The sequence below is a fragment of the Mus caroli genome, chromosome 14 (genome assembly GCF_900094665.2).
Source record: "Mus caroli chromosome 14, CAROLI_EIJ_v1.1, whole genome shotgun sequence".
NCBI classification, from domain to species: domain Eukaryota; kingdom Metazoa; phylum Chordata; class Mammalia; order Rodentia; family Muridae; genus Mus; species Mus caroli.
Window position 1 is genome coordinate 49,171,064 of NC_034583.1, and position 19,946 is coordinate 49,191,009.

At 43.9% G+C, this 19,946-nt stretch overlaps 1 protein-coding gene across 1 annotated transcript in view; it reads right to left on the bottom strand.

Moving 5' to 3' along the window:
* Positions 1 to 2,571: 2,571 nt before the first annotated feature.
* The window catches only part of Micu2 (mitochondrial calcium uptake 2), a 79,226-nt gene continuing 61,851 nt past the window's right edge, over positions 2,572 to 19,946 (bottom strand). The window contains exons 7-12 of the mRNA XM_021182414.1: positions 17,440 to 17,505; positions 12,430 to 12,527; positions 10,604 to 10,775; positions 5,488 to 5,596; positions 4,982 to 5,139; positions 2,572 to 3,691 (exon numbers count right to left, since the gene is read on the bottom strand). Coding sequence (XP_021038073.1) covers positions 3,584 to 3,691; positions 4,982 to 5,139; positions 5,488 to 5,596; positions 10,604 to 10,775; positions 12,430 to 12,527; positions 17,440 to 17,505 — 711 coding nt within the window. The 3' untranslated portion in view covers positions 2,572 to 3,583. The remainder of the gene's footprint in view (positions 3,692 to 4,981; positions 5,140 to 5,487; positions 5,597 to 10,603; positions 10,776 to 12,429; positions 12,528 to 17,439; positions 17,506 to 19,946) is intronic.

A 19,946-nucleotide genomic window follows, 5' to 3' on the forward strand; every position in this document is an offset into this window, starting at 1 on the left:
AAATGCTTTTACCTGCTAACTTGCCTCACTGGTTCCTGTCCATGGGATCATAAATGTCCCCCAAACATCCACATGTTTAAGGGTTTGGTCATCATCTAGGTGCTGTTAGGATGCAATGAAGCCTTTTGAAGCTACCTTCATGATGGACTGTGATCTACAGGACACATAAGCTGAATTCAACCCTTTCCCCTCCAAGTTGATTTCAGTCATGTTGTGTGAGACCCCGACTTAGAGCGTTTTTCCCTGGAAGGTAAAGCCCCAAGCTTGTTTTCCCTGATCTCTAAATATGCAGCCAGAAAGAAGCTCTTTGTTCTCTATAGCCAGCAAAAAACCTTTTTTGTTTCTGTGCCTTACAGCCAGAGATGTGATAATTGTAGGAAGACCTACAAGGACATGGAGATAGACACTGGAGAGGAGGCTGCAGCTCACTCCCCTCCCCCTCCTCCCTCGCCAGAAAAGAGATGTAACCAACTCTCTTCCCAACTCCTCCCAATTCCTCAGCTAGCTGTTAAAAGCCCCCTACTGTTACCACTCAGGGTCGAACTCCCCTGCCCTGCACGGTGGCAGAGGGACTTCATCCTCAGCTAACTGATAATAAAACCTCTTGCAGTTTGCATCAGGTGTGGTTTTCTCTCGAGTCATTGGGGTGCTGGCCAGCTCATCCCGGGACTTGAGCGGAGGCCCAGCTTTGGGGGTCTTACAGTTGTTTGTCACAGCACAGGAAACAAACTAGAAGAGAGGTTGGCACAGGATCATGGAGTACTGTTCTCACAGATCTGACCATGGTGTTTTTGGAAGGACTGTGGAAGATATTTGGGGTTTTGAGATAGAAAACAATTCTGTGCTCAGAGTTCAATGAGCTGTCACAGGAGCTTGGAAGACAGGAATATGGGAGGCAGTGCAGACAACAAAGGTCTGGTTTGGGGAGTTCCAGAGGGGAAGCAGAGACTTTATAGAGCCATCTTTGTGCTATTTTGAATTAAGAATCTGGGGTTTCAGCCGGGCGTGGTGGTGCACGCCTTTAATCCCAGCACTCGGGAGGCAGAGGCAGGCGGATTTCTGAGTTCGAGGACAGCCTGGTCTACAGAGTGAGTGCCAGGACAGCCAGAGCTACACAGAGAAACCCTGTCTCGAAAAAACCAAAAAAAAAAAAAAAAAAAAAAAAGAATCTGGGGTTTCTCATTAGCTGGGGCTGTGATTAGTAAGAGACCAGCACCACTGAGGTGTGGTCTGGGAAGTGTTTCCTCATGGTCAGCACCCCAAGAGGGACCAAAGCTGCATCTCAAGCCGGGTGCACAACTTCAGAGTGATCCACATAGCACTGGTTTTGGTGGCGTGAGAGCTGCAGGACAGGGATGTCTACAGAGAGGCATGGCACCAACCCTGAGAGACCAGGGTGCCACCATGCCTTCTCAGGTGCATGGTTCCACTTACACAACTTCAAAGAGTCATCCGTTCACATCTTTTCCATTTTGCCTGTGTGTGCATGAGAAGTTCTTGCTGCTCTCTAACTGGTGGTCTTCCTGCTTCTGCCTCCTGGGTTCTGGGGTTACAGGTATAAGCCAGCAAGCCTGCTTTAAACAGCTGTTACTAAGTTGTAGGAATGATATTTTCTAGATGTCAGTCCTCCTGGGCTCTATGATTTGTAACCGTTTCCTCTAATCTAAGAATTATGGTTCCTCTTTCTTGCTATGTAGTCCAGGATCTCCATTGAGTTCACAGAGATGTAGTCCACTGAGCTGAGCTCTAACTCCGAGGAAGATCCCTTTGCATACTCGTTGTCTTGCTTCTACCGTCTTTTCTTGTGCTTTGGGAATTGTAGCTAGGAAACCAGAAATAGTCCCAGTACCATGGAGCTTTGTGGCTTCTTCCATTCAGCCCATTGATGTGTTTGGAGTACATGTTTTTTTTTTTTTTTTTTGCATATGGTAAAAGGATTCAGCTTCACTCTTTTTCATGTGGATATCTAGTTTTCCTAGCACAATTGGTTGAAAAAAAAAACCCAGTAGTTTCTTTATTTAATATTCTGGGCAGTCTTGTTGAAAATTATTTGACACATCTGTGAGGGGTCTCTACTGTAGTCCTTCGGTCTTGCAGGTGTGGCCAACCCTTTGGTATTGAGATACTTTACTGTCATGTCTTTAGTCCCAGCACTTGGGAGACAGAGGCAGGTGGATCTCTGTGAACTCAATGGAGATCCTGGACTACATATTAAGGTGTAGGCCAGGCAGAGTAACATAGTGAGACCCTGTCTCAAAACAACCTAAGACCCCTACAACAAGCCCCCCAAAATCTCGTAATGTTTTGTGATTTTGTTGTTGCGCACTGTTTCCATGGAGACATGGACAAATGTTTCACCAGATAAAGGACAGAGTACTGGAGAGAGAGCTCAAAAACTTAAAGCACTTGCTATTCTTGCAAAGAAGCTGGGTTTGGTTCCTAGCACCACATGGTGTCTCACCATCTACAGGTACACACAAGGTATACATACGTACGTGTAGGTAAGACACTTGTACACATAAGATAAATAAATCTGAAAAAAAAAAAAAAAGAATGGATGAGAGACCAAACTAGCAATATCACCCAAGTCTAGCTTGGTGAGCTCATGGGTTTATTGGGATCACTTCAGAAACATGGGGGTATTTGCAGGAGCAGGAGCTTCCACATACACATGTATGTCCACCTGTATACATACACATACACATGTACATCTTCACATAACATCATTTCATATTTATTTTATTGCAAGCTACTTTATAGTGCCATATTTCCCACAACCCAAGATACTGTAGCTTAAGAAAACTTGCTATTATGATCACTGTATGTGTGTGATGTGTGTATCTGTGTGTGTATGAGTGGTTTTAGATGGAACTCTGTGTGCTGCTTGTTAGGAAAGCATGGTACACAGCTGTGTCCTTTGCTGGCTGAGCCCTCTCCCCTCTGTGTCTGGGAGAGGAGACTGTATTTATATTTCAAAAGCATAGAACATTTAAAAAAGAAAAATTTTTTTGTATCAATGTAAATACTTCATCCTGCTGCCAGACAGGACACTGCCATTATGTGCTATTTCAAGGCAGGGAGCAAAGAACACTGGAGCAAGCCTTTAACTGCACGTATTCCCTAAGCTACCATGGCTTCTGGGATCCGTACCTGTCTTGGGAATGAAGTTCCTCCCCTGACTTGTTTAGCCCTCCAGAAAGCACACTTTGTACATAAGTCTTTAATAGAGCAGTGTGGATTTCCATAAAGGAATACTTTGTGTAATGAAAAGTCACCAAGAAATGATGGAGTCGGAGCTGGTGAGATGGCTTATCAGGTAAAGGCACTTGATGTCAAAGCTCGTGACCTGAGTTCAATCTCTGGGACTCCCACGGTAGACAGAGAGAACCAGCTCCTACAGGCTGACCTCTGACTTCCCACTGTGGCACACACTTATTCACCTCCCCTTCATCCCTCCCAAATCCCCCAAATCAGAAAGTGAGTCTTCACATCTTCACACTCAAAAGAAACTCAATGAAGACACAGAAACAGTCAGCTCTTGGAAAAACCACTTTCTGGCTCCTGGAGCTCCATCAGCTTCCCCTTAGAAGGCGCCTTTGCCAGCTTGTTGTCTCCAGGCTTCCTTTACTCCCTTGATGCTTTCCTTCTTCACACACTTCCAGTATTCTTGCACACTCTGCTGCTGTGACACCTGTGCTCGGAAAGAAAGAGGAGCAGTCACTGGTGCTCTGGTGAGGCATGGCTCCATGCCCCTTACAGCCTTGTTTATCGCCTTCCCACACTGCTCTAAAGAAAGCTGAGGGTGGCCTATGCTGCCAAATGCATGAAATGAAAACCGTAGTTATTAATTTCCCTCAGATTATATGTGCTGTGGGAATTCTTGCAGATGAATTGTTTTCTAAGTTGTCATGAATACAAGCATCACATTCTCGATCACCACTCCTTCCTGTCTCTCATCCTAACTCCCTACCATCTGTGTAGACGCTAATGCAAACAAAATTCTGGGCTGTGCTTGTCCCTCAGTCAGAGCACTGACTGCGAGCAGCCATGATGGGTGCTGAGAGTTCTGTGTAGTTCCTAATGTAGCTATTGTTGGTTGAATTTATTAGTTTGCTTAATTATATAGATGAGGTATCTGAGGCACAGAAAAACTAAGTAGCTTTTCTTTTTTTTTTTTTTTTGCTTTTTTTTTTCAAGACAGGGTTTCTCTGTGTAGCCCTGGCTGAACTGGAACTCACTCTGTAGACCAGGCTGGCCTCTAACTCAGAAATCTGCCTGTCTCTGCCTCCCAAGTGCTGGGATTAAAGGCGTGTGCCACTACCGCCCGGCCTAAGTGGCTTTTCAAGATTCATTAGTTAATACACAGCAGAGCAGGACTTGAAACTGGAGATGGGTATTGAGTCCAAGGTCAGATCCAAAGTCAGATCCTAGGCTGATTTCTGAATTTAAATTCAGATTTTTGTATGTGTGTGTGTGCACATGAATATACAAGTTTGTGTGTATGCACATATGTCCAAAGTGTATGTGCATGCATGTGCGCAGTGACAGAAGTCGGAGGATAGCCTTGGGTGTCATTCTCTGGCCTGAAGTTCACAAAGCAGGCTAGTCAGTCTAGCGGCCCCACTGTCTGTCTCCCCAGAACTGAGACTCTCGGCACCTGCCACGGAGCACATGCTGACTAGCCTAGCATATGCATGGGGCCTGCGGTGGAACCCAGGTCCTCCTGATGTTTTCTCCAGACTCAGGTTATTTTTAAAGCAAAGAAAATACTAGCTGGGCATGGTGGCACACGCCTTTAATCCCAGCACTCGGGAGGCAGAGGCAGGCAGATTTCTGAGTTCGAGGCCAGCCTGGTCTACANGGTCTACAAAGTGAGTGCCAGGACAGCCAGGGCTACACAGAGAAACCCTGTCTCGAAAAACCAAAAAAAAAAAAAAAAAAAACCAAAAAACAAAACAAAACAAAACCCAAGATGTTTTACCCATAAGCCTCGGTGCATCCTATTTTTCAGTACCCCAAGGAACTCGCCGTGGCTGAGGCACTCGTCCCCGTCCAGGTCAAAGATCTTGAAGACGGTGTCCAGAAGATTGTCCGAGAGCTCCTGTCCAGTCGCCACCTTCACGGCTCTCTTGAACTCTGCTAAAAAGCGAACGAGAAACTGCCAATCAACCAGGTGATTCAGTTCAAGTGGATCTAATCCATACTTCCATTGCTTGAGAAGTAAACACAAGCATACCCACGTGAGTGTATTCAAACCCCACATTTGGCTAAGACACATCAGGAAAGCCAAGGAAGTCATTTCACCTTAATCACGGCTCCCAGGAACATGGTCAACTCCCACTCCCTTCCCCCTTCTTGAGAACAAAAAAGTAAAGAAGCAAGTAAAGTAACTCTTGAGTGAGTGAACTGAGAACACCAGAGGCGTCATCACCGCCTGATCCGTGAAACTACTTACAGACAAGAGAAAGTAAAGGACACACATCTTACCCAGCCTCACAGGGCGATGAGCTAAACTAAACATTTGCATGGCGATAGCAAAATCTTCCAAATGCGTTGTAAAATGGCAAAAGGACTTGAACTCATCCAAACTAATGCTCTAATAAAAACAAAAGGGTTTTAAAGTTACAATTTTGTAGATACATCAAAATCGTATTAATGATAAGTCTTCTACCCTAAAGCCTCTGACCTTATCTCTAGGCAAGTTGATAAGTACTGAAGACAGAGAATACGATCTAGACTCTAGAGCTGCGGTGGGTCCATGCGCCTGTGTGGACCAGTCCTAGTTCCCTTCCTCATTCTCATGTTGAAGATGAGAATCTTCTAGCCCTCTTGTAAGGAGGCTGCGGAGTAAAGTGAGGTCATGGGTGGGCTGTATTCCTGAAAGGCTGATGTCTAAGGGAGTGCACATTAGTGTCCATTGCTGTTCTGTGGACGTGTGCACACACCCACAGAACAGCAGTCACAGAAGGACAGAGGACACACACCGTGTTAGCTGAGAGGCATTTCACTAAGAACAATGTAAACCCAGCTTTGCCAGCACTTGGATCTCAGGCCAGAGAGAAGGCAGGTTTCTGTGCTTTGTGACTGTGGCCAAGGAGCCTAACACACCCTGGCCAGTGGGCCTCTCTTCCTTATGCAGGTTGCAGGGCACGGAGCAAGAGGGCCTATGCTGAAACTTCAGCTCTGCCATCTATGAGGTGTACGATCTAACCCTAAATCTCAGAGAAGCAACACTTAGGTTCTTAGTCCAAGGTCTATGGATATGAACCTTGGTTTATCTGACTTTATTATCTATGTAGTTAAAAACAAACAAAACCCAGGTTAAAAAAGCTTTTTCCAGTAAAAAGAAATCAGAGAGAAAAATTTCCTCCTTCAGGTGATGTTGCCCGGACTGATTTCTACCTCATCACCCCTCTCTCCTCAGTCTCAGGAGTGGCTGGGTTCCAGATCCACACAGCCGCGTTCAAAGCTCTTAATCTGAAGGTAAGGTCTTCCAGGTTTTGTCTTTGCAGGGCCCTAGCGCCCTCCAGTTTGTGCGCATGCGTCTACTCAGGCTGCACTGCTCTCAGCCTCTGTGGGTCTTTGTGGAATAACCAAAGATTTATTTGTAAAACTGCAACAAATGAAAAAATTCTTTTCCCTATGTGTATGGTGTTGTCTGTGCACCACTTGCATGCCTGGTGTCCACCGAGGCCAGAAGGTATCAGATTCTCTGGATGATGTTGGCAGGAAGGGTGACCCCTCTTCTGATCTCACTGCAAAGGCACCGACAATGCCTCTGTGCTTCCTGAAATACACAGCTCCCACAAAAGCGGCCGTGCATCCACACCACACAAACTGCCAGGCTGAACTCGGGAACAAGCTCTTCACAGTTCTGCACGTTGCTTTCTTTTTTTTTCCACAGTGAATTTGTCAGCACAGTTGTGAAACAAGGAGAATTTCTTTGTGTATCATTCATGATCTTAAAACAGGCATGGAATACAACCCTTCTGATGTCTCCTTCATTTTGTTCACCACACTGAGGGCAAACTCAGGAGCTTGTGCACTGCGCTCTTCTGATCGGTAAAAATGGCGTCTCATTACCACTTGACCTTGGACCACCTCAAAATGAGGTTCGACACTGTTGATATGTGATTTCTCTCCTTGTGACTTCATGTCCTGCCCTGGCAAGGGTTACCCTTGCTGTGATGCAGCACTACGACCAAAGCAACTTCGGGAGGAAAGAAAGGGTTTACTGGCTTGGTTCTCATGGCTTGCTCAGCCTGCTCTCCTATAGAACCCAGGACCACCAGCCCAGGGATGGCACCACTCACAATGGGCTGGGCCCTTCCCCAACAATCACTGATGAAGTAAATGCCCTATGGACTTGCTTACAGCCTGATCTTATGGAGGCATTTTCTTACTTGAGGCTCTCTCCTCTCAGATGACTTTAGCTTGTGTCAAGCTGATATGAAACTATCCAGCACTGATACTTTCCTCACGTGTCTGGTGGGCTGCTGGGTGGTGCTGCTCCCTCTTGCTGTGGGAGACAACACTTCTTAATTATCTTTTCAACAGAGGCACAACTGCCTTGTTTGGTTCCTGAACATCTTTCCATAGATGGATGTATCATGGGCAGCCTTGAATACACAGTGTTTTCCCCAGACAGAGGACGGCTTTGTTTCCTGCCACACACTGAAAACAATGCTTCCTTCTGCAGCACAGGTCAGGACACCCTGCTTCCTGCCTCTTCTGAAAGACAGCGGGTTGGGCTGTGTATGACCACACAGAAGTTTTCCTCTGGGACTCACAGAGTAGCTGTTATGGGCAAGGGGAAACCTTCCCAAACAGGACGCTCATACTACTGTTGTGTTATGAGTATTAGTTTTTTTGTTGTGTTTTGTTTTGTTTGTTTTTGGTTTTTGGCTCTGACCCAATAATCCTGCATCTTCTGTAAGCATCCATTAAATTGTGCAGGGTGATTTGGAAACAGATGGAAGTTTCAGATACTTTATAGAGATCAACAGACTGGCCTGGAAAGCTCTCAGATACTGAACAGAGAAGTCTTGGGTCCTTTAAGTGTTTTGTAGTCACAGATTTAAAAGAATCCATTACATCCTAATTTGCCCCAGCTGTCAACCTGACACAGCCCAGGAGAAACATTTATATGTATAATATCTGAGTTCCTATTCTCCAAAATAGGAACATCTCTGAGATTACATAAGTTTTCTTTGTATCTAAGCAAAGTTGTAAAATTTCCTTGTTTTTAATTTTAAAATTTTTGTTTTTTGAGACAGGGTTTCTCTGTATAACCCTGGCTGTTCTGGAACTTGCTCTGTAGACCAGGCTGGCACTGAACTCAAGATCTATCTGCCTCTGCCACTGGAATGCTGGGATTAAAGAAATGCACCATCTTTGTAAACACTGTTGTTTTTTGTTTTTTGAGACAGGGTTTCTCTCTGTAGCCCTGGTTGTCCTGGAACTCACTTTGTAGACCAGGCTGGCCTCGAACTCAGAAATCCGCCTGCCTCTGCAGAAATCCGCCTGCCTCTGCCTCTCGAGTGCTGGGACTAAAGGTATGCACCACCACGCCCGGCCTTTGTAAACACTTTTTAATTTTAAAATTAAATTCATTTGTAATTATGTATTTCTGTTGCAATTATCAGTGGTATTACCTTTCTGGGTATGGTGGCACACTGGAGGCTGAGGCAGGAGAATTAGGAATTCAGGCCTGAGTGGACTACATCGTGAGACCGTGTCTCCAGAGGAGAAAAAAAGATCACTCATATTTTATCTTCTCCCTTTTGTTAGAAATAGCTTTTGAAGGCTAGAGAGATGGCCTAGGAGTTACTGATAATGGCTGCGAGTCATATGAGAGGAGTCATATTCGATTCCTAACACCTACATAAAGGGGTTGCATCTTCCTGAAACTCCAGTTCCAAGGGATCTGACACCATTCTCTGGCCTCTGTAAGCATTTACACACATGTGATTCAGACATATACACACTCACACACACATACATGGGCATACACATAAATAAATCAAAAACAAAGAAAAAGGGGTTCATAATTAAAAAAAATAGAAATAGTTTTAAAGACCTTATATAAACATAGTTGTTCACACAAAAACATTTTGCTTACATACAATTACAAAGGGGGAAAAGATAGTGTGGCAACACATGCCTGAGGTCCCAGCTGCTTTGGGAAGCTGAGCATAGTAGTATCTAATTAAATGTTTAAATTGATCTCAGGGGTGTTTCTTGCTATCCACCCTGTTCTGGGTTCTCAAATGAAAGACACACATAGACTTTATGTTTTGATATTGTTAAAACAGCTCAATGGGTGGGCCATTCCCTAACCTCTATGTGGCTAATCCACCTCCCTCTGATAATCCTGAGTTATTATTTATTAAATGTTATATTTCATCTTTGCTGCCCTGGACCCAGTTGGATAGCATTCCCCTCCACTTACATGGGCTACTGCCTCTGTCTGTGCTGTCCAGCCATTGGCTGCCAGCATCTTTATTTACCAATGAGAACCAATTTGGGGCAGGGTCCCTCAATGTCTCATGTGTGGATGTAAAAATTCCTATGCAAACAATTCTGGGGATCCAAGTTAACATAAGAATAGAAACAGCCACAGCTGAGGTGAAAGGTCACTTGAGCTCCCAAGTATAAGATCAGTCCACACAGTATGGCAAGGCACTTATTCAAAACAAACATAAATAAAACAAACACACACCACTTGAAATCCACACACAGTTTGTAGAACTATTTGAGAAGGGTTAGGAGGCGTGGCTTATTGGAGGAGGTGTGTCATACTTTGAGGTTTCAAAGACTGCAATGTCCTATGTGCTTCTCTGTCTCCTGCCTGTGGATTAAGATGTGAGCTCTCAGTTGTTCTTTACCCCATGCCTTTTCTTTGTTGTCAGGAGCCATTCTGCCTGCTTCTGTGAAAGCCTACCTGTCAGGCAGAGTTTCCTGGCAGATTTCCTGGTCTGCTGACCCATGGAATGATAAGAGGAGATGCACTTGAAGCTCAAGGCAAGGGGCTGAGCTCTGTTAATCTTGGAGGAAGGAACAGGGAGGAATAGGGAGGCCTCTGGATTGGTACAGATATCAAATGTACATCAGCCACCGTCTCTGCTGGCTTGTGACTTTGCTTCCCTCCATACTGTAAAGTATTTAAAGCCTAGGAGAATTAAACTCGAGGCTGCTGCAGTACTGACTGGACAGCCCTCCTAATTTCTAACCTTTGTCTCTGAGTCTTCTTTTCTGTTTTTTCCTGTAATCCTCCCTCCCCCCTCAGAGGACTGCTTGACTTTGTACATTTTGTCACCATGGACTCTAATTCTCGGAAACCATAAGCCCAAATCAAACGCTTTCCTTTATGAGTTGCCTTAGGCATGGTGTTTTATCACAGCAACAGAAAAGTAAGTAAGACACGTACAAAACCCAGAGTGCCAGCTTGGTCATGATCATTTTGCATCACACACATCATATTTTCTCACTTAAAATGGGCACACAGGGTAGTCTGAGTTCCTTTGGAAGTTAATTTACTTGGTTATTTGGAATTTCTAGTTTTTTTCATTTCTATCACATGTGTAAGAAAAGGAATACCAACCTCTCCGACTGACAACTTTTCTCTCACGTTTCTCCAGTAAATATCTTTATTTTCAGTGTTAGTGAAGAAAAGTAGCCACTCTGCAAAGTCTTCTTTTCTCATGAAATTCAGACCTTTAGAGAACTGAAGGAATTCCATTTCTTGAACTTCTGTTTGTAAATTTTCCATAAATCTAAATATTAAAATAAGAAATTAGTATAAGCAGCTAGTGTTATTCCATCTTAACATTGTAAGTGTGTCTGCAAGTCGGTTCCTTCTGCACCGAGCGGCAGCCTCTGCAGGGAGCAGAAGGATGAAGCCTCAGGACTGTGGGAGAGAGAGAAGCTGGCCGAGTCCAGTCCTGTCCACTCTGTCCAGCCTGCTTGTGCAGATCGTATCTGACAACCAAAGCTGTAATCACTGTGAGAAAAATCATGCAAACTGTCGCTTTAATAGAACCACAGAGAGTAACATCTTGTGGAAAGTATTTTTCCCAATGTAGCAATATATCAGTAACTGGGAAAATTGAAATACAGGAGAGAACACTACTTTTAGAATCTTAATAATTAATGGTTCCTACTGTTTATAGACACCAAATAGAAACAGTGACGTTGAATTGCAAGCTTAGATCTGCGTGACATTATCTGTAGTCTTTTGGGCAACAGTGTGAATCTATAGACTCAACATTCCCCTTTGCCTTTTAAAAATAAAGACAGCATAGTCCTTTGATTAAAGTCACAGCCATAGCTCCGTGGGAAGGTACGGTTGAACAGATGTGAGGCTGACTTTGACTTTCTTGAACAAGAATCTCAAAAGGTCGCCCCAGGGTTTATTGCCTGAGTCATGTGGAAGCATTATGAGAACCCAAAGTTTTCATGTGCTGCAATCTCCTTTAACACACACACACACACACACACACACACACACACACAGAGCAAATCTTAGTACAAATGCAGTGAGCTGAGGAAGGTACAGGTCCATGTTTGTGCTGTTCTCATCTTCTTTTTAGTACCTGTTTTAAGACTGTGTTTGAGAGTGCTACAGGGAGGCCCCCTCTTATAATCACAGTGAGTAAGGAGAGGACAAGCAGGGCTCCACTATGTTATTATCTACAATAATTAGATAACCCACGAATTACTGGCCCAATTTTACAAAGAAATGAGTGGAGGGCAGTTACCTGCCTAAGGTCCGTGTTAGCATCCAGCTTTACCTGCGACATGGAGCTGTCTGCTTCACTGGGCACTGCCCTGGTGCTGTCACAGGCCTGATGTGGGGATGTGCATATTTACTGCTGGGCCTCTGCACACCACAGCTGAGGCCCCACATCTCAGATTGGTTTCAATGCAGAGTAAATCCAGCTGAGATCAGCCAGTGCTGGCCCCAGCAGAGCTGTACTCGGGGAAACAGGGCATGACCCTTGTTGGGCTGGTTTGTTCTATATTGAGAACAATATGGCAGGGTGGTGGTAGTGGTGACACACACCTTTAATCCCAGCCCTCAGACAGGAAGCAGAGGCAGGTCTCTGTGAGTTCAAGGCTAGCCTGGTTTACAGAGTCAGTTCTAGGATTGCTAGGGTACACAAAGAAATCCTGTCTCAAAACAACCAACCAACCAACCAACAGCAAAGTGAAACCAACCAACCAACAGCAAAGTGAAACTTAGCTGATAGTATCAAATCACCAAAAGGAAACATTACATTTTATAAGTCAGACATTATATTTTAAAATAGGCTAGAATATTTTGAGAACAGGAATGTTACATTTTTAGGTTAACTTGGGAAATAAGTATATGCAGTTTCTTCACTTATTACATATAGAAATTTCCCAAATAAATATCTTTATGTTTACCTTCGAAATTCTTTATAATGGAGTTTTTTTTCTCCTCTTTTTCCAAAGAAACGCACTTGAAGGGTTGTGTTAACTCCAGGCTCTTTCACTGTTGGGTCCTATAAAAAAAAAAAAAACCAAAACAAAAAGGAACTTGTGGGCAGGGGCTTGGGGAAATAGTCACAAGTGTGTCCCGTAAGACAGATGGGAAAGAGGGCAGGCACTCTTTTTGCTTATTACTTTTGCCTAATAGGACACCTTCCCTCTCCCTCCCTTCCACTTAACATCCTTTGTCATTAAGCCCCGAAGAAATTGGGAACAGAAAGAACATGCCTAACAGGAAAAACCCATAGCAAACATTTTAAATGGATAAGAAAATAAAAAGTCTAGAAAGAGTCAAAGGTACCTACCCCTCTCCCTGCTTCACGACAGCTTAGATTACAGGTATGTGTTACCTCAGCTGGCTTTATGGAGTAAGCCCCTTCTAATGCTCCTTGAAATGCTTTGGACACAGCTGCCAGAGGTTCGCTCTGCAGCCCACAGCACACTGGTCTGGAGTCTAGTGCCTAACGCTGCTTCCATCTCTAACCCTGTCTAACGCTCCTTCCATCTCTAACCCTGTCTAACGCTCCTTCCATCTCTAACCCTGTCTAACGCTCTTTCCTTCCATCTCTCACCCTGTCTAACGCTCCTTCCTTCCATCTCTCACCCTGTCTAACGCTCCTTCCATCTCTCACCCTGTCTAATGCTCCCTCCATCTCTAACCCTGTCTAACGCTCCTTTCATCTCTCACCCTGTCTAACGCTCCTTCCATCTCTAACCCTGTCTAATGCTCCTTCTTTCTCTAACCCTGTCTAACGCTCCTTCCTTCCATCTCTCACCCTGTCTAACGCTCCTTCCTTCCATCTCTCACCCTGTCTAACGCTCCTTCCTTCCATCTCTCACCCTGTCTAACGCTCCTTCCATCTCTAACCCTGTCTTCTTCTTTTGCTGACTTTCCCTGAACTCAGTGGCCGTTCAGACAGGACTATTATTGGGCTCTGTCACCTCAGAAAACTTTTCTCCAGAGCCCACCTGTTTAAAACAGGGGCTGCCTGACTTAGGCAGGTGAAAACCTGTAGGGAACTCTCTGGTGCCTTCTTAGCAAAGGTCTGTATGTGCCCAGTGCCCAGAGACACCATTCTCTGCGAAAGTGTTTTTATTCTTTCTTTTACTCAATTTGGTTATGAACTAGAAATTTTAATTTTTAGATGCAAATTACCATAGTGTTAAGGTTCTACAGACCTAATGAAGCTAAGGGTATCTGCCTCAGGATTACAGAGGCAATCAACTAAATGCTAAATAGTGAGAGGCCAAATCAACTAAATAGCCAAATGTCCTCAAATTTAAGCTAAGAAAAAAAGCTGTCTTATTCCAAAATTAGATAGTATTTACTGATGAGCTATTTGGTAGTAGCTATTATGATTGTCCCAGGAATCTGAAATAATAATTCAACTTTATAAAAATATTATCGTTACTAATTTTGAAGTCTGTAAGCTGTCTATTTATTCAGACAGAATGTTATACTTCGACATTTCCTTTAGGATAGCTTTTATTTTTGGCATTTACTAAATATCAGACCAAATGTCAAAGCATAAATAATAAGTTTGTGGTAGCCAAAATATTTTTTTTTATTAATTCTTTGAGAATTTTTTTTTTCTTTTTTCCCTACTTTCCAAGACAGGGATTGTGTGTGTAACAGCCTGTCCTGGAACTTGCTTTGTAGACCAGGCTGGTCTCGAATTCAGAGACCTACCTGCCTCTGCTCCTAATGCTGAGACTAAATGTGTCTGCCACCACACCTGGCTTGAGAATTCCATGCGATGTATTTTGATCATATTTGCCAACTCCTCTCCTTGGCACTCTGGTAATGTTTTTCTAATTAGATTTAGATTTAAGTCACTTTGGCTCAATATCTGCTTAGAGTCCCCGATTTCAGTTTACAAGTCTATTTTAGCTTTTGCTCTTTTGAGAGAGGGTTTTCTATAGTGAGGGTAACCTCCCCGGTGTGGGAGTGCTATGCTTTCTACGCCTGCTCTCTGTGGGGCTTCGGACTGAAGCCAGGGTCCTGGGCATGCTCTGTTTGTCCCACCACTGAGCTGCATTTCCAGTCTCCTTGCTCATTCTCCTTCTTTTTTTTTTTTTTTTTTTTCCGAGACAGGGTTTCTCTGTATAGCCCTGGCTGTCCTGGAACTCACTTTGTAGTCCAGGCTGGCCTCGAACTCAGAAATCCGCCTGCCTCTGGCTCCCAAGTGCTGGGATTAAAGGCGTGCGCCACCACCGCCCGGCTTCATTCTCCTTCTTTAAAGATCTGTTTATGTATATGGGTGTTATGAATACATGTATGTATACCACAAGAGGGCATAACTCTCATAGGCCTATAGTTATGGTTATGAGCTGTCATGTGGGTGCTGGGAATTGAACTCAGGACTCTGGAAGAGCAGCCAGTGCTTTTAACTACTGAGCCATCTCTCAAGCACTCCTCCCCAACCCCTGTACCATCCTTGAGGTAAGGATCTCACCATAGCCCAAACTGGCCTTGAACTAACAAATCTACCCCAGAGTCCCAAATCTGAGATTTCTAGAGTGTAGCACTATTTTAACAATTAAATATATTTTCTTCTAAGCAAACAGTTATTTCTAAGTTTCCACTCCTGTTTCAAGGGGTTTCTTACTCATGTATTAATGCCTTTGGGTATATGTGGTGTGTGCATGTGTATATGCACATTCACATGTGTGGACATAGGTGAATCTGTTGTGCATGTGTGGAAGCCCAAGGCTGATGCATGACAGAAGTTCTTCTTGATTACTCTCCACTGCACTGAGGCAGGGTCTCTAACTGGGCCCTGAGCTGTCAGAACCCCTGTATCTGCAAAGCTTTGATCACTGAGGACTCTCCAGGTACCCAGTATTTATATAAGTTCAGTTCTCAGGTTTGCACAAAAGTGCTTTAGCACTGAGCCATTTCCCCAGCTGTTATTTTTAACAGTGAGTGTGTGTGTGTGTGTGTGTGTGTGTGAGTGTGTGTGTGTGTGTGTGTGTGTGTGTGTGTGTGTGTATGTGTGAGACATCCTATCGTCATCCTCAGGAACACGGTCCACCTCTTTGGAAACAAGTTCTCTCACTGGCCCAGAGTTTACCAACTAGGCTAGATTAGCTTGCCAGAGAACCCCAAGGACACCGCTGTCTGCCTTCCCATGCTAGGATTAGAGGCATGCACTACCGATTCTATATAGGTTCTGGGGACTCAGTTGATGTTCTTGAGCTTCCAATGCAAATGCTTTACCAAGTGAGCAATCCTCCAGTCTGAACTAACTTAATTAAAATAAAAATTTCTTCTTAAAAAGACAACTTTGGTATCAGGTATTAAATTTTCTTCCATGGACTGGAGAGATGGCTCAAAGATTAAGAGCTCTGGCTGCTCTTCCAGAAGACCTTAGTCCAATTCCCAGCAACCACATGGTGGCTCACAGCCACTGCAGACATACATGCAGGGCAGAACTCTGTATAGATAATAAATAATTTAAAAATCCTATTTTATTGTGCTGTCTAGACACACAATGCTCCACATGGTGCCTATGGAGGGGAGGTTGTTTTGGTTTTTGTGAGGATCGTATTAACTATCCCTGGCTGGCCCAGAACTTGCTTTGTAGACCAGGCTGGCCTTGAACTCACAGAGATCCACCTGCCTTTGCCTTCTCAGTGCTCTTGACAGAGGTTGTGAGTTTTACTAATGTACACAATTTGAAATAGATGTGTTCTAAAGATGGAGTGATTCAGAAGTTTAAGAAAGACTCATAAGTGCCGGGCGTGGTGGCGCACGCCTTTAATCCTAGCACTCGGGAGGAAGAGGCAGGCGGATTTCTGAGTTCGAGGCCAGCCTGGTCTACAAAGTGAGTTCCAGGATAGCCAGGGCCACACAGAGAAACCCTGTCTCAACACTCCCCCCCAACCCCCCAAAAAAAGAAAGACTCACAAGACAGAGGTATAATTAATAGAATGTTGTCAGTTGAAATCTATTGGTATACAGTACTGGCAGGACTGAAAATTCATTTGTGTCTTATATAACACACTGGTTAATATTTGTCAGTCTGATAACTTTATCAATAGTCACACTCTTTGATTCAGCAATTGAATTTCTGGTAGGTCATCCCTAAAACATAGTCATATGTATATAAAATAGTGTAATCTTAGTATTATTCCTTGCAGCCTTATGAACATGATAGACATCTGGTAAATATTTCCTAGAAGATGAATGACAGCATTAATGTCACAGCCATACAACAATGTACTTGAAGCCACGATGAGAATGGGATTCTGAGCTAGGGAGATGGCTTGGTGTGCAAAGCACTTGCCACATGAGTGTGAGGACCTGAGTTTAGATCCCCAGACCTACAGAGCCAGAAGCAGCAGCCCGTTTGTAATCTCAGTGTTCGCTGGGGAGGTGGGAGCTGGACAAGGAGACCTGAACCAAGGCCAGCAAGGACAGACACCTGAAGTTGTATCTGACGTCCACACCTGTGCTGTGTGCACACAACCCCCGCCCCCACTGCCCCACAAATTAAGAATGTGGTCTTGAGATACACTATGAAAATGAAAAATGTGGAATAATACAAAGCATACTATAGCTTATATAAGAACAAAAATCAATCTAGGTGTGTGGCTGTGACACAGATGTAAACCTCACACTAGGGAGGCTGACAGAGGATCGCTACAAGTTTGAGGGTGGCCTGAGCTACAGAGTGAGAGCTTGACTCAAAGAAACACAAAAGAAAACAGACCTCCACATATCCATAGGAACAGCACAGCACTCACTGCCCAGGGGCTGGGCTGGGAGTGGGGCACTGGCAGGACAGCCCTGTGCATCTGCATGTGCCTTTGTAGCTTAGTAAGTGTGTGCCCAGGTACCAAGTTCTTCATAAATCCCACCGTGAGCTGGGAAGATGGCAGCTATTTCCATCACCATGCGTTTGGAGATGTGTACTTACATACCTGGTATTCTGTCTCATTAGTCTTCACTGTCTTGAAGCCATCTTGTTTACTTATGATCTTCTGCAGCTGAAAAGATCACAGACACGACTTTACAAGTCTGTCTAATGGAGTTTTCAAAATAACCTGAGAACAGATGCTAGGCTGTAATTACAGGACATCTGCTAGTTGTCTGTGGGCTGACTGGACATGTAAGACTACAGGGGGAAGAGACGGAAAGGCCACTGTGGCCAGAGTCTCCTGCTCAGCAGCAGCTCCAACAGCCAGGCACTAAAGTCTGTGAGGCTCTGTCTTTCTCTCAGTGACTTTTATTCAGGCTTGTTTCTTAGACCACTGAGAGTTTACAGCCACAATGCAAAATACACACTGCATACACCCTTCCTTTTTTTTTTTTTTTTTTTTTGTAACACTTTGAAAGACTTATGTTTTTATTATTATAAAACTGTAACAGTTTCTTAAAACTGAGTATGTTAAATAACCTACCTACCTTTCAGAGTCATTTGTACCAGTCTTCAGATGGAAAGCAAATTAAAAGAAAAGGATTTAAAAAAAAATGAGATGTGCACAAAATCTCAAACCATGGCTTAAACCAATTAGGAAACAAACCATCAGGACTTATTTTTTAAATGTAATTTGTTAGTAATTTACAAACTACTGACATTAAATCACAAAATATCAATCTATACTTGACGCCTCCTCCTGTGTTTGCTCATGGTGGGCTAACTCCCTCCCTCCCTCCTGCCCGCCTCACAGAGCTCAGGGTTCCTCCTGACTTAAGCCTCTACACTGGTTTGACCTTTTGGGCCTACCACTGCAAACCCAACGGCAGTGCCAGGCTCAGCACTCGAGTTTCCTATTCTTCCCTTTGCTCAACACCTTAACTTTTTTCGTGCGAGAATGAGCAAAATCCCAGGAAGAGAAAGAAGCACCTTCTACAGGACTACCCAGTAAGAGCACACACTAACACTAATGTGATTAGCTTATCTATGCGTCTCCTGGTGGTTCCTGCTTGGTTTCTGTTCACATAGTTAAATGCAGAGTGTAGCCTTGTCCACTTGGTAGCAGTTCTCACTGCATCCATCTGGTCTTCCTGAATGTCTATGGAAGCAGTCCTAGTTTTTCTTCTAAATTAAGCCCACCTCGTTTTTAAGTGGAACTGGATAATGCATATTGTTTTGCATGTGCCTTTTTTCTTTCAGCGTGCTGTCTCCAGATTCATCCCTGTGGCTTGTTTCTATTCACTGGTGAATTGTGTCACACTGTCTGACTACACTATTAAACTATTTATCTGACTTGTGGTCCTTGTCTGCTATTTTGGCTACTATAAATCAAACTGTCATGATCACTTTTTGTGCAGCTTAATTTAATGGACACTGGTTTAACTTTTCCTTGACTAGATATGCGGCAGGGGAACTGGACTGTTGAACTTTATTTAAAAACAAAACCAAAATGGTCAAAGTTTACTTTTCCAAAGTGAACTGAAGCTCTGGCTATCCCAAAACTTGCTCTGTAGACCAGGCTTGAAGTCACAGAGATCCATCTGGCTCTGCCTCCCAAATATGAGATAAAAGACGTGCATGCCTGACCTCTGGAGCACTGGCTGTCATGGGCCTCTTTAATAGCCGCTATTCTTCTGGGAGTGTGCTATATATCACTATAGCTTTTACACTTGCATTTCCTTAATGTAAGGATACCTTCTCCCATGCTTATGACTCATTTGTGTACTTTTTTTTTCTTGTAAAATGTCAACTATAGTCTTACCATAAAAAAAGTTACTAACCAGTAAAACTTCATTACATATTTTAGCTATAACAGTTCCTTTGTTAGACAAGTGTCTGGAAATATTCTATTCCCAATCTCTTTCCTGTCCATCTATTTTCTCACCATGTATCCTGGGCTGGCCTTGGACCTGAAGTCCTCTTGCCTTAGCCTCTGAAGCATCAGTGTTAGGGATGTGCACCCATATGCCTGGGTATAATCCCCATGGCATTCTTCAGCACAAATTCTTCATTGTGGGGAAGGAACCCATCATGACTGCCTTTTGTGGATGCCCTAAGAGACTGCCTTGGGCTGGGGCTGAAGTTCAGAGGTAGAGCATTTACCTATCATGGAGGAGACCTTGGGGCTGCATCCCCCAAGCTGTGAGCAAAACCACAAGGACCACACCACACCACACCACACCACACCACACCACACCACACCAAATGACTCTGCCGCCTCTAGATTCTGAAGATATCTGATAATATTCTCAACCTGGAAGTTTAACTATTTTTGTGTCCGGCTAATTTTCTTTATACACATCAGTTGTTCTAGCACAATTTGTTAATTAAAAAAGTTTCTTAGCCGGGCGTGGTGGCACAACAAAAACAAAAACAAAAAACAAAAAAGCTTCAAGTCAAGAAACTTTATTTTTAGCCGGGCGTGGTGGCGCACGCCTTTAATCCCAGCACTCGGGAGGCAGAGGCAGGCGGATTTCTGAGTTCGAGGCCAGCCTGGTCTACAGAGTGAGT